The 15771-nt window shown below is 37.4% G+C and overlaps 1 protein-coding gene across 1 annotated transcript in view; it reads left to right on the top strand.

The window, feature by feature from the left end:
• The first annotated feature begins 4733 nt into the window (after nt 1-4733).
• CCDC83 (coiled-coil domain containing 83) overlaps nt 4734-15771 on the top strand; it is a 39952-nt gene continuing 28914 nt past the window's right edge. The window contains exons 1-2 of the mRNA XM_021686474.1: nt 4734-4828; nt 12411-12495. Coding sequence (XP_021542149.1) covers nt 4734-4828; nt 12411-12495 — 180 coding nt within the window. The remainder of the gene's footprint in view (nt 4829-12410; nt 12496-15771) is intronic.

Raw genomic sequence — 15771 nt, forward strand, 5'->3', positions numbered from 1 at the left:
TAGTGCTTTTCAAACTATGTCATGAGCAATTCTGGATCAGAAGGCAGACCAATTTTTAAGGTAAGAATCCAGTATAATTTGAGAACTGCAGTTCAGAAATGTGCCACTGACCAAAGGATTTGCATTGGTAAAGAAAATACATGGTCATGTAACATAAATCATCAATTAGGCAAGTGAAAGTTAAAAATATCATTTCTCCAGATATTTTATTTATTTATTTATTTATTATTTTTTAAAATATAAGGTACATTAATAATAGTTAACTTTATTTTTTTTTTATTTTAAGTAGGCTCCATACAACTTTATTTTTTTAATTTTAAGTAGGCTGCATACCATGGGGCTTGAACTCACAACCCTGAGACTGAGCCAACCAGGCACTTTTATCCAAATATTTTTAAATACCTTAATTTGAATATATGGTGGTTTAACATATCTCCAAACTGGCTGTGTTTTACATTTTAAAGCTGCTTTGGGCTGTATATACATAATCGATAAAAAAGGAGAACTGAATTTGTTTTAAGCTAACTCTTAGGTGATATTCTCACTACTGAAAAGCTTTAAATGAATTCAGGGTTTTTTAAGATACACTGAAGAACATTTCTAAAACACTTAAAAATTGTATTAAAAGTATGTTTTACCATAAGTGAGAATTTGAATTTGAAAGTAATTTACTTTCAGGACCCCTGGGTGGCTCAGTCAGTTGAGCATCCGACTCTTGATCTTGGCTTGGGTCTTGAGCCCCACATTGGGCTCCATGTTGGGCTCTGCACTGGGCATGGAGCATACTTTAAATAAATAAATAAATAAATAAATAAATAAATAAATTTTACTTTCTAAATTAAGGGTATATACAATATTATGAGCAAATAAATAGGGCCATTGGTAAAGAAAGTGAGTACACATTACTTGCAAGTCAGTCATTCAAATTAAACATTTATTGAACATCCAGTTTGCATCCATGGGAGATGCTGGCCTATGTGCCAACATATATTTTTGAAAACCCAAAGATGGTTTGTTGAAGTGATTAGTTGTTATTCAGTATTAAAGGAGTTGTGTTTTGTTGAGGATGAATGCCATGAATGTTTTCAAATATATATTGCAATTAACACTATAGTGAGATATTAGACATTATTATTATTATTTATTAGAGTTACACATTTATAGCTAGCTAATGGCAGAGTCAGCACTAGATAGACTTCAAGACTTCCAACACCCATATAGAGATCTTTTAACTAAACCTCTGATGGAATCTTATTCAGAACTTTTGCTATTACTAATGTTATTAAGTAAATATCTTCCATTTTAATCTACATTTTTATGTAAAAACATTGGCTAACAAACATCAGAATTCATTCCAAATGTCCAGAAAGGTATCAGGGCAGAACTGCCATCCCTCCCAGACCCCACAAAATTTGAAAAGAGTCATTAGGAGGCTTCTGGATATTCGTGGCTCCACAAAGTCATGAAAAAAGTCATTAGGACTTTCTAGATATTGAGCCAGGATCCTGACAATGCACTCTTTGTTTTTGGGTGATTTTGCAGAGTCAAGTAAAGCATTATGGGGTAACAGCATATTTGAAGAAGATGGCTATTATATGTCCATTTTATCCAAACAGACTTCTTACTTTTCACTGAGAAGCATTCAGGGAATATATTTTGAAACATTTTCTGATGGAAAGTGATTATGGGGTGGTCTCTGAAAAGGCTGGAGACCTGAGTCTTTCAAACCCAGCCTCCTTGCCTGCCCTCCCTCCATGGCGTATGTTATTGAATGCCCAAACAGAGCTGGGAGAGGAAAAACAGCACAAAAGGTCACACTGTGGGCAGAGATCTCCGGAGCCTTCATTACCTGCACAATCTTGCTAGTCTTTTAAAGTTGCTCATTATTTTCTTAAAGTTCTGCTGGAGTATGCTTCTTTCTTCCCATCTGTCTGAGTAGAGACCTTGTCTCTTCCATATTTTATAATTAAGGGCCAGGTAAAGCCATGCACAGAGCTGGTGCTGAATAGATGTTTGCAGTTACTGATAGACAGATTAGGTGTCCCTCTGTCAAGAATTAGTCTATGTGAAACCTGCCTGGAAGATAATTATGTTACTTTGTGAAATTTTTTTTCTATGATGCTCACCCTTTGCAGAGTTAGAAATCCTCTAGATGGTCAGGAACTGTAAATCCTTGTAAATGTTTATGAAACTCCCACTGCTTGTAGGACCGTATCAAATGTAGAAGTACTTCCTGAAGTAAAGTCATGAGCTCATTGCAAAAATACATCTAATAAGAGGGCAAGCCAATGCTTACTAATTTTCTGGAAAGTATGTGAAACAATGAATATTAATAGAGTTTATGCATCAATCATTTGTGCTTCATGGATCCACATTTTCACTCATATTTTATTAAAGTCCTTTTCCATGAGCTGCAGTTACATAACTAATTATACTTTAGGCAGAGAACTGAAAACCTAAGAGCCAGGTAACTGAGGTAATTGAACAAGATGAGGTCATTTTTCCCCCAGCACCAGATGGGTACTGTAGGTGGAAACTGTAACACTTGATCTCTTCCATATGACTCAGAAAGAAAACGAGAGATCAAGGTTAGAATTTGTTTTAACTTTTAAATGAAATATTTATAATAAAAATCACTGTTAAATAGTAACTTATTGTTGTAAAATGAAACACTGGTCAGCATGTTATCTTTTTGCACAATAGTCAAGTTAAAAAGTCTAATTCTAAAATAGAAAATAATATTAAAATTCAACTCTGCATCTAAAACGAAAGCACTTTTTTTCTCAGCTGATAAGTTTCTGTGAACCGTGATGGTATAATGACACATTTTAGTGTGTCGTTTATGGAATTGTTCACAATACTTTCGTATCTGAGAAGATACCACTTTAATATATTATTCTGTCCTAATGTGCTAAGTCTTTCTGTTGTGTCACCTGTGTGCTTTTCAGTGGGAAGGTGTTATAGTGTGTTTGCATTCAGGTATACTCGAATCTGTTAGAATAGAGAGATGAACACCCTTGGCTGGAAAAGTCTGAGACACAAAGACTGAGCCTGGCTCGAGGTCTCGGAAAATGTATTTCATTTCAGAGAGATTTTCCACTGTGGATCTCAGTGATCTATGTGGATTGCCGATTCAGTGACCCAAATCAATGATGAAGGTTGACAATAGCAGACCGCATGGATTAGTTTTTCCACATATCATCATACTTGGCAGCAAGCAGACATCCTCTGCTTTATAGGTACCTGGAGTTTGAAGAAGCATGATCTGGAGCTTTAACCAAATGGCCATAATACTTAACTAAACTCTTTCTGTATATCAGCCACTATGCTAGGTGCTTAAAATATTAGCTTATTTAATCCTTACAATGGCTTTTAGAGTAAGATTTTTGCTCTCACTTTACAGATAATGAAACTGAAGCTCAAAAAGATTAAGTAACCTACTCAAGGTCACATTGACAATAGGTGGTGGATCTGGGATTAAAACATGTCTCCCTGATTCATCCATCCATTTTTTCATTTGACAAGAATTTATTGTGCATCTACTTGTGCTAGGTGGGGAAATAGATTAATGCACAAGAATTATATCATTCCCACTCTCATGGAGTTTCCAGCCATCAAATAAATCATTAAAAAGGCTAAATTCTTTCTACCATACTCAACTACTAATACATTGATTAAAGTTTAGGCACTCATTTTTTTGAGATTAATGGAAATTAGATAAAAATCTGTTACCGAAGACTATATAATCTGAAAAGAAGTACTTTAGTACCTATACAAAATCCATGAGTTATTCCTGCTTACTATAAAAATAGTGGACCTAATTTTTTACTTTTAAAATATATTATTTTTGATAATTTTTATTATTGATTAAAAAGCAATTAATAGCTGATGAGCAGTTACTGTTAATAATAATTATTATTACTATTATTTTTCATTTGTAAACCTCTTAGCCATTTAAAAAACATTTGAATATGTGCTTTTATTTGCTCTTTATAACAACCCTGGTCAAACCTGATCTTTTGGATTCTAGTTTCTTGGTGCCCATAGAAAGTTGTGCTTTTGTTTTATCTTAATTTAAAAAAAGTAACAGACATTTCCTGAGCTGCTACTACATGCAGTGCACTTTGCCAAACACTGCGGAGAAAAAAATTGCTGAAAAAGTTTAGTCCTTGTTCTTAAAAGATCTCGATAGGGACAACAGTTGTAGATGGATAATATAAGGGGATGAGTCTCTCAGAAAGTTTTGGGTGGGGGGCGCCTGGGTGGCTCAGTTGGTTAAGCGACTGCCTTCGGCTCAGGTCATGATCCTGGAGTCCCAGGATCGAGTCCCGCATCGGGCTCCCTGCTCGGCAGGGAGCCTGCTTCTCCCTCTGACCCTCCCCCCTCTCATGTGCTCTCTCTCTCTCATTCTCTCTGTCTGAAATAAATAAATAAAATCTTTAAAAAAAAAAAAAAAGAAAAAAAAAAAAAAGAAAGTTTTGGGTGGGGAAATGCTGTACCTGGCCAAACATGGAACTTACCAGACTCAAGAATCCATTGATTCGTGATGTCCCAGCATTGTGGTGGATGATAGGTCTGGGGACATGGAAATCTGAATGGAAAAAACAGTTTTAAATTAAGTCCCAGCAGTTCCTCATCTTGAGTAAGCACAAGTAGAGGGGCAAAGACGGAATTTATTTACTTTCCCTGTTTCTTTTCTAAACAGGTATGCTTCTTACTAACTAAGCAATACAATGGATAACACAGCGAAAGCAAATAAAAAGGATATTCAAGATGGGCCACACAAAGAAGTCAAATTGCCTACCAGTGAAGCACTTCTAGACTACCAGTAAGCTTAGATTATGGAATCCAAACATTCCCATATGTAAATGGAAATCACTGTTAAGATTCATGTAACTCCAAATGGAAAGTGATGTACTCAAAAGCTGTCAAGAGAGCTAGACTGGAGTTAGATTGGAAGCATAAATGCACTCTTGTGCTATGTGCATCTTTTTAAAAGTTTCTGAAACTTTGACTATAACATATTCCAAGTAGTAGCAATGAAACAGCATTTGTTAATGTGGTTTTGACTCCCTCTCTCCCTCTACTGGTCACTTTCCCACATGCTGTATACGCAGTTTGTATGTAACAGCTGGCTGACTTACCTCTTAAAGTACAATATAGAATAGTTCATGTACATTTATAGAAGAGCAAACGATTTTTCATTTCTAGACATTCCAATGAGTATTATTTCCAGTGGCTGCAGACCAAATCCAAATGATGCAATTATTTTTAATAAAAATATTTCCTAGTGTCTCACTCCCAGGAGCTGGAGACAAAACTAGAGGTAAGATACTCTATGTTTATGTTTTATCCAATTCATAAACAGTAAATCTCTGGAGAGATCTTGAACCTCAGTTTTTGGCACACGGTAGGTGTTTTAATGTGTAATTCTTAGGGAATGAATGAATTCATTTCAGTCTTTTCCACATAAGAATATACTTCATAACCTTCAACAAAGTAGGTTTAGAAGGAACATCCCTCAATGTCATAAAATCCATCTATGAAAACTGCACAGCTAATATCATACTCAGTGGTGAAAAACTGAGAGCTTTTCCCCTAAGGTCAGGTACAAGACAAGGATGTCCACTCTCACCACTTTTATTCAACAGAGTCCAAGCCACAGCAATCAGAAAAGACAAAGAAATAAAAGTCAACCATATTGGTAAGGAAGAAGTAAAATTTTCACTATTTGCAGATGACATAACACTATATATAGAAAACCCTAAGACTCCACCAAAAACCTGCTAGAAATGATAAATGAAATCAAGAAACCCGCAGGATACAAAGTCAATATACAGAAATCTGTTGCATTTCTATACACTAATAATGAAGTAGCAGAAAGAGAAATTAAGAAAAACAATCCCATTTACAATTGCACCAAAAAGAATAAAATAGCTGGGCGTAATTTTTTCTTTTTTTTAAGATTTTATTTATTTGATAGAGAGAGAGACAGCAAGAGAGGGAACACAAGCAGGGGGAGTGGCAGAGGGAGAAGCAGGCTTCCTGCTGAGCAGAGAGCCTGATGTGGGGCTCGATCCCAGGACCCTGGGATCATGACCTGAGCCGAAGGCAGATGCTTAACAACTAAGCCACCCAGGCGCCCCTAGCTGGGCATAAACTTAACCAAGGAGGTAAAAGACCTGTACTTGGAAAACTATTAAACATTGATGAAAGAAACTGTAGGTGACACAAACAAATGCACATGGATTAGAAGAACAAATATTGTTAAAATGTCCATACAACCTAAAGCAATCTACACATTTAATGTAATCCCTATCCAAATACCAATAGCATTTTCCACAGAACTAGAACAAATAATACTAAACTTTGTATGGAACCACAAAAGACCCCAAATAGCTAAAGCAATCTTAAAAAAGAACCACACTGGAGGTATCACAATCCCAGATTTCAAGATATACTACAAAGCAGTAGTAATCAAAACAATATGGTATTGGCACAAAAATAGACACACAGATCAATAGAACAGAATAGAAAGCCCAGAAATAAACCCATGCTTATATGGTCAACTAATCTTTGACAAAGGAGGCAAGAATATCCAATGGAAAAAAAGCAGTCTCTTCAATAGATGGTGTTGAGAAAACTGCACAGCCACATGCAAAAGAATGACACTGGGCCACTTTCTCACACCGTGCACAAAAATAAACTCAAAATGGATTAAGGACCTAAATGTGAGACCTGAAACCATAAAAATCCTAGAAGAGAGCCGAGACAGTAATTTTTCTGACATCAGCAATAGCAACATTTTTCTGGATATGTCTCCTGAAGGAAAGGAAACAGAAGCAAAAATAAACTATTGGGACTACATCAAAATAAAAAGCTCTGCACAACAAAAGAAACGATGAACAAAACTAAAAGGTAACCTACTAAATGGGAGAAGATATTCACAAATGACATATAGAATAAGATATATAAAGATATATAAAGAACTGATACAACTCAGCGCACGCACACACACACACATCCAGTTGAAAATTGGCAGAAGACTTGAGCAGACATTTCTCCAAAGAAGACATCCAGATGGCCAACAGACACATGAGAAGATGCTCGACATCACTCATCATCAGGGAAATGCAAATCAAAACTACAATGAGGTATCACCTCACACCTGTCAGAATGGCTAAAATCAACAACACAAGAAACAATAAGTGTTGGTGAGGATGTGAAGAAAAAGGAACCTTGTCAACTGTTGGTAGGAATGCAAACTGATCTAGCCATGTAGAAAACAGTATGGAAATTCCCCAAAAAGTTAAAAATAGAACTACCTTACAGACTCAGTAATTACACTACCCAAAAAATACAGAAACACTAATTCAAAGGGATACATGCATCCCTGTTTATTGCAGCATTCTTTACAATAGCAAAACTATGGAAGCAGCCCAGATGTCCATCGATAGATGAATGGATAAAGAGGAATGGATAATATATATAGATATGCATATATATATATTTCATTATACATAATATATATAATTGTATATTTATAAAATTATATAATTATGTATTATTATAACTATATCTCATTATTATATATAAATATAAATAATATATAAATAATTTAATGAAATATTACTCAGCCATAAAAAAGAATGAAATCTTAGCATCTGCAACAACATGGATGGAACTACAGAGTACAATGCTAAGTGAAATGTCAGTCAGAGAAAGACAAATACCATATGATTTCACTCATATGTGAGATTTAAGAAACAAAACAAATGAACAAAGAAAAAAAAACACAAGTCAAAAACAGACTCTTAACTACAAAGAACAAACTGATGGTCACCAGAGGGGAGGTGGGTGGGGGGATGGGTGAAATAGGTTATTGGGATTAAGAGTACACTTACCATGACGAGCACTGAGAATGTATAGAATTGTTGAATCACTATATTGTACACCTGAAACTAATATAACACTGTACGCTAACTATACTGGAATTAACATTTTTAAAAAATAATTTTTTAACAAAAACATGTACTTCATGCATTTACTGAACAAGTGCTTGAATGTTTACCAAGTCCAAGGCAAGTGCTGGGGGACAACAGCAAACAGACCACCCAGTTCCTGCCTTGATGAGGCAGAGGAGACAGACATTAGATAAATACTTGAAGCTTTTTTAAAAAATTGCATAGCTACAGTTAAGACACTACAAAAGAAAAGTATAGGGTCCTGTGTAACAGTTTAACTAAAGGACTTGATATGGTCAGAGAGGTCAGGAAAAGCTTGTTTGAGGGAGGTACTTTTGAGCTGATCCCTGGCAGAGGAACAGGTGTTATGGAGACATAGGGTGGAGGAGAGAAAGGCTTATGGAAAGGACGCTGGGGTGAGGGAGAGCTTTACAGAGTCCAGGAACAGAGAGAAGGCAGAGTGCGGGAGAGAGGGTAAGAGCAGACTGGTGGCATGGGTAAGGGTGAGATAAGCCAAGCCCCGTGAAGCATTTGGGATTTGGGACTGGGAAACTATTTATTGGAGGGGGAAAAGGCTGCATGTGCAGAGCTCGTGATGCTGGTGACGCTGGTCTTTAAGAGATTTATTCTTAACAACATTCAGAGAAAATCCATTTCCTTCTCCTTGAGAAACTCCAAATCTATCTGTCTATTCTTTTCAGTGAGTGAAAGAGTCAGAACACTAAGAGAGAAACACGCATGGGAAGGGAATTTTAACAAAGTTCCCCTTTATTTTCTACTTGAGACATTAAGTTATAACCAGAAACCACCTGCCCTCATTTGTCAGCGTAACCGAAAACTTCCCTCGTCTCATCTTTGGAGAGTAGGACAAAAACTCAGGCTCTGTGAATACAATCTGGTCTCTAATTTGCTCCTATGGTTTACGTTGGTGACATCCAGATACAATTGTTTCTTTCTCTTCTAGGTCAGTCAGAGGCCAGTATTTCTGTTCTTTCACAGAGGTTTACAAAGAGACAAACATTTAAAAATTCTCATGATCTAGTGCAAGATATAAATTGAACATCTCATGCTTTTGTTCTCCCTGTTAAGACTAAATAAATAGTCTTGTGGACTGGAACAGTCAAGGCCTTGCTTTACACTGTCACTCTGTTAGGGACACTTGACTCATTGCATGTGTTCCCAGGTGACAGAACTTTTGTCACATGACCAATAGCCAAAACATCCCCTCACTTTCTGAGAAAGGATTGTCCAAGGATCCCCTGGCAGCATCTTATAATTCTCTTATACAATCTCATCTAACAAAGAGCTGGGAGAACATAGTAGGTAGTCAATGATTTCTGAACAACTAAACATTTTTTTAATCTATCCCCAAAAGATAAAGTCATGATCCTCTATGGTTGTTTAAGAGCTGAGACTGCCAATGCTAAATCTATAAAGTAATCATCATCTCTAGGTAAAGGTGGTTTTAATTTCTTCCTTTATACTTGTTTTTCCCCCAGTTTTCTACAATGAGTATGAATATAGAAATAGGTGTGATTATGATTATAGGTTAAAAAATAGATATAAGTATAAATTCTTTTTAAAAATCCAAATTTAGGGTCCCCTGGGTGGCACAGTCATTAAGCATCTGTCTCTTGGTTTCAGCTCAGGTCGTGATCTTGGGGTCATGAGATCGAGCCCCATGTCAGACTCTGCACTGAGTCTTTCTCTCCCTCTCCCTCTACCCCTCCCACCCCATGCTCTCACTCTCTCTCTCTCTCTAAAAAAAAAAAAAAAATCCAGATTTATTTGTTTTCCTTCTCTGAATTTTCAGTGAAATTGCCTGGAGGGAGAAAGTTGACACATTAGTAACATCTTAGTAATACAGAGAGGGAAGGGAAAAGGTGACCTGTTGTATTACTAACCATTTCCTATCACTGTGCTTTAGAATAGTGTGTATCCTTTTCGAACCACATTAATATATATTATCTCATTGGCTTATCATCCCACTTGCTTCAATATTTAGTGTGACATGTGCGTACAATGGCATCTGAGGGAGATCTGAAAAGGAAAAAGTATATAGAAAACAGTGAAGCTCGAATTCCCAAGTGGCTGATAGTGTGGAGTTCTGAAGTTCAGTTTCATCTTCATGAGACCCATGGAGGTTGAAGTAAATTCCAAGGAAAGGCTCAGCTAACTTAGACCTACAACTACCATGTGAGCCACAACTGGAGCAACGAAGCCACCAAAACCTTTAGGGCACCTCAGAATTGCCCCTGAGGCCTGCTGGTGCCACTCAGATCTTTCTGAACTGCTCCCAAGGAACACGAGACAAAGCCCCAGGTCATTTGCTCCTAACTGCTATGAGCGGAGGGGTGGTAGACTTAAGTGTCAGCTTGCCAGGTACAGCAAATAAAATTATACGATGCCAAATTAAATTTGATTTTCAAATAAATGAGAAATAATTTTTTTAGTATAAGTGTGTGCCATGCAGTATCTGGGGTTGGGGCTGGGTGGAGTCTCCAGACCCATTTTTGCATGCTCAGTCATCACCAAGGAAGCCTCTCAGCTGAAGCCAGGAGTAAGTCTATTAACCAGACCACACAAAGACTTGGTCTCCAAGGGACACCATATACTTGAGATTCATTTGCCTGCTTCACCCATGCAGAGAATGAATTAGGTTACCATATTTATAATTGCAGAAATTGCATAATTTTCATACATTTGCATAGGCCTTTCTCAGATAATTCTCATTTACAATATTTTAATTTTTCTCCTTAAAAATGGTAGCTAGAGAAGGCACTCCTTCAGAATTTTTGCACACCTAAGCTTTATTTTTTTTAAGATTTTATTTATCTATTTGACAGAGAGAGAGAGAGAGCATAAGCAGGGGGAGCAGCAGAGGGAGAGGGAGAAACAGACTTCCCACTGAGCAGGGAGCCCGACGCGGGGCTCCATCCCAGGACCCTGGGATCATGACCCAAGCTGAAGGCAGATGCTTAACCGAATGACCCACCCAGGTGCCCCCACATCTAAGCTTTAGGTGAGAAGTAAAAAGATGGTTTATACCTACTACTGTGTGGAAACCACCCTGTTTATAGTAGTCCCTTCCATTTACTACCCCTGTCATAGCCTGCTGTTTCCCCCATAACAATGGGTAAGTAGTATGTTTGGGTGTTTACTTCTTCATTGTCTAGTAAAATGTAAGCTCCTTGCAGGCAAGGGTCATGGAGGTCTTGTTCAACACCAACTCCATAATGCCATAAACAATACTGGGCACAGAGCAGCGGCTCATTGAATCTCGTACGTGCTGTTATGTGTTGTCTGTGTGACTGCATGAAAGGGAACAATGATCAATGTAAACTGCAGAATTTTGGAACTGAAACAGTATCGAGGTCTTCCCCTTCAATTGTCTTACCTACAGAGGAGTAAGCCACAGCCTAACTAGGGTGAGAGTCCTTAGGCAGTTAGTGGAGAAGCAGGACTGATATAAGATTCAAATTCAACTGAAATTTACTAAACACTTACTTTATGCTAGAAACATTCACATGCAATTTCTTATTTTAATCCTTATAGGATTAGAGCTAGGTATTGTTATCACCACTGATAGCTTGGAAACTGATGCTCAGAGAAGTGACTTGCCTGAGATCATACAGGTGAGAAGTGACAGGGACAAGATGGCAAACAAGAGTTTCTCATTCTGTAACGACCTCTCTGTTCACTACACCACAGAGGTGCTGTATTTTTATTTTGTTTTGTTTTAATTGAGGCAAGGTATTTATGCAGAGCTGTTTCCATTGTGTTACTTTGGTCTCAGATTTAAAGTTACAAGATTTGCTGGGTAAAAGAGAGATAGAGATATACTTAGGACTTCAAATAGCTGTCAAACGGCCTATACCAAAGTCTTTCTGCACTGTTATATCTCTCCTTTGTACCTGACAGATGCTCAACAAATCTTGTTGGGTATTAAAGAAATGTGTTTGTGTCAGGAAAGCTTTTATTATTTATAGAAGAGATGGCATACTAACGAACTTGAACCAAAGGTATGCCTCATTTATCTTACTATTTCAAGAAGATGTGCCTGCCCTTATAAAGTCTTTGTTTTGTTATTTTTGTCTGAATTTTTTAGAATTCTAGAAAGCATGTTTTCTGTGTGCGCTTCCCTATGTTCCCTTTAAGCTGAATTATTTATAGATAATTAGAAAGTATAAAAATTATGACTGTGAAATGCAAATGGGGATTGATTTAGGAAAAAAACTTGAAGTTACCTCTCCAATATATATTTTAGTGAGTCAAATATACTCAGAAACACACACAAAAAAATCACTTAAGAAGGTATCTTATCCTTAAATGGGTTTTTATAATATATTTAATACTTTATTTCAATCTAAATAGTTTAATTTTTAAATTTGTTTCTCATTAATTTTCCTTGATAAGTAATTGTAACACATCTTTGTTTATTATCAGCTGTCAAATAAAAGAAAATGCAGTAGAACGATTTATGGCTCAAATAAGGAGACTTAGAGAAAAGAACCAAAAGTATCATGAAAGAGTAAGTATAACATTTAAAGCTTATATCTAGGGGCACATGGCTGGCTCGGTGAGTTAAGCATATGCCTTCGGTTCAGGTCATGATCCCAGGGTCCTGGGATCGATTCTCACATCGGGCTCCTTGCTCAGCGGGGAGCCTGCTTCTCCCTCTGCCTGCCATTCCCCTTCCTTGTGCACTCTGTCTCTCTGACAAATAAATAAATAAAATCTTAAAAAATTAAAAAAATAAAGCTTATATCTAGTTATTAAACATTTACACAAATGCCTTAAAAAATTGTGAATTATGATGACATGTATTCTAGGAAATTCTTTAGTGCTTGGAATTGATTAATTTACAATCTTAGTTTTTGGTACATTTAAGGCTAGAGGGCACTGCTGTTCCTATTATATTAATTACCATGTCAAAGGAAGTCAGCTTGATCTGTGTTATTTAGATCATGATGACCCTGAATCTTGTGTTCAAAATTTTAAGGCTCTGAAATCACATTTATCTTTTAACTTCTTATTTAGCCAAAGTATAAAACATTGGTTCTCCGTTTTTAATTTCTGTATCTTTTTGTTTTTAAATTTTCAGAGGGTGCTTATGTAAATATTATTTGAAAAGTATAATCTCAATTGTTAAAGTGACTCATTTAATGTTTAAGATGATATATTGTTTTTATAAAATCAGATTAAAATGAATATCAAAGCCATGCTGTATATGACCATCATGACTAAAGACTGGCAGAAATACAGTTTGGAAGCAGTAAGTGATAATTAACACAACTTATCCCTTAAGGTGTCTCATAAATGAGGAAATACTGACACTATTCCCTATTAAAGCATTTATATGGACTCTAAAACTTCCACAGTTAACTGTTTTATTTGGCTTTTGTCTAAAATGACTATATCTACAAGTTTTTTTTTTTTTAAAGATTTTATTTATTTATCTGACAGAAAGAGAGACCGCGAGAACAGGAACACAAGCGGGGGGAGTGGGAGAGGGAGAAGCAGGCTTCCTGTTGAGCAGGGAGCCTGATGTGGGGCTCGATCCCAGGACCCTGGGATCATGACCTGAGCCAAAGGCAGACACTTAATGACTGAGCCACCCAGGCGCCCCTATATCTACAAGTTTTAATGGAGTCTGGGGTCAGAGACCTGAGTTTACATCCTGACTGTACAACTTAGTGCTGGTATCATTTTGGCCCAAACTGGTAGGAGGCTCAGTTTCCCTCCTGTAGCATGGGCATTCCTGTCTTCCAAATAGGGCTAATTTGGCCATTCATTCAGCAACATTTATTGGGCCAGACATGCCATGGTGGTGATATAACTGTGACCCTGACATTCTCATGATTCTCCAGGATCAGTCACTAAAGTCTGTTTATCAGACTCAAACAGAAACTCAGGTCTGTGGATGAGAATGGAAAGGGGAACTTTGGTCTAGGTGCTGGGATGCAGTTCCACATGATGAGATCCACAGCATGGGAGAGGAGTGAGCTGCCATCAAGGGACCAATCCACATAGCCCAGGGGTCACCACTGGGACTCCTGGGTCAGCCTTGGACTTCCATTTGGTTGTGGAAAGGACAACAGACCAGGACTGAAGAATTGCTTTCCCATAGCCCCTCATTTGAAGCCAGAAACAAAATTCTTATTTTCATGAGGATTCACCTAAGAATGGGATAGGCCTATGTCTTCTTTTGGGGTCATCAGTGGACCCAGCAGTGAGGAGCATGGAGAGACAGACTCTAGCTCCCACTGTATGTATCTGTTTCTTTCCATTTATGCTGTTACTGCCCCAGTTTAAGCCGCCACCATCTCTTACCCATCCTTCTTTAATTCAGTACATTTTCCAAGGTGCAACCTTTTGAATACTGTAAATCTTTCAGTGCTTAAAACCCTACAGTGGCTTCCTACTGTACAGAAAATTAAATCCATGCTCTTTACTAAAGTCTTTGAGGCCCTACAAAATCTGACCTCTGCTCACCTCTCTAACCTTATCTGTTTACCACTTGCTTCTTTTAAATCTTGGAAAACCCAGTCTCGGGCGCCTGGGTGGCTCAGTTGGTTAAGCGACTGCCTTTGGCTCAGGTCATGATCCTGGAGTCCCGGGATTGAGTCCCGCATCGGGCTCCCTGCTCAGCAGGAAGTCTGCTTCTCCCTCTGACCCTCCCCCCTCTCATGCTCTCTCTATCTCATTCTCTCTCTCAAATAAATAAATAAAATCTTTAAAAAAAAAAAAAAAGAAAACCCAGTCTCGCTCGTTATTGTACATTTATGCAGGCTGTTTCATCTTCCGGGAATGCTCTTCTCTTGGCTAGCTCCTTTTCATTCCCCCAAACTAAGCTGGAATGCTACATACAAATGTTATTATTAATTTGAAAGCACTATTATTAAACTGAAAGCTCTTTAGGCAGCAGCAGTCAAATCTTACTTACCTTTGTTTCTCCAGAAGGGCCCAGCATGTGTGGGTGTTCAATAAATATTTATTGAGTTGATTCACACTAACACCAGTGGAAGGAAAAATTTTTGAGGTCATGGATATTTAATTGCTAAGTTAAACATGACTCATTAGCAAGACATACTTTTCAGTTAGGGCAAAATCAGAAATACCCCTCTTCCTTCCTACATATCATCTCTTCCTTTGTATGAGTTTTATTTGGACTGTTCTGTTTGCATTCACTGCTCCACTTACCTCATTAGACATTTCATAGTTCACTGTGTCCACTTCCTTACCTCTGGTTCATTCTTTCACTCCTGTTCCACCACAACTACTAGGGCAGAAGTTATTAATGACCAAGTAGCTGGGTCCAATGGCCTCTTTATAGTCCTCACTTTACCCCTCCGGCCTTCAGCGGTCATCCCTGTCATCTTGAAACTCTCTTTGGCTGCCAGGACATCACTCTCCCTTAATATTCCCCCCTATTCACCAACCATTCCTTGTTTTTCACTCATTGCTCTTTTCCTGGACCCACCCCTAAATTAGTATTTTCCAGGGTTCTGATCTCAACTCTTCTCTTTAACTCTAAAGATCTTACTTAACACCACAACTTCAAATGCCATCTATATGGTGGTAATTCTCATATATACATATATATGTGTGTGTGTGTGTATATATATATATATATATATATATATGACAAATTTTCATAATACTTATACCCACACAAGAAAATTAAAATGAGCACATGTAAAAACTGAGGAAATCCAAATAAAGTCTCTAATTTACTTAATAACATTGTACCAATGTCCATTTCTCCGGTTTGATAATGTGCTGTGGTTATATGTCATTGTTGGGG

This window comes from Neomonachus schauinslandi, chromosome 11 (assembly GCF_002201575.2).
Source record: "Neomonachus schauinslandi chromosome 11, ASM220157v2, whole genome shotgun sequence".
NCBI lineage: Eukaryota > Metazoa > Chordata > Mammalia > Carnivora > Phocidae > Neomonachus > Neomonachus schauinslandi.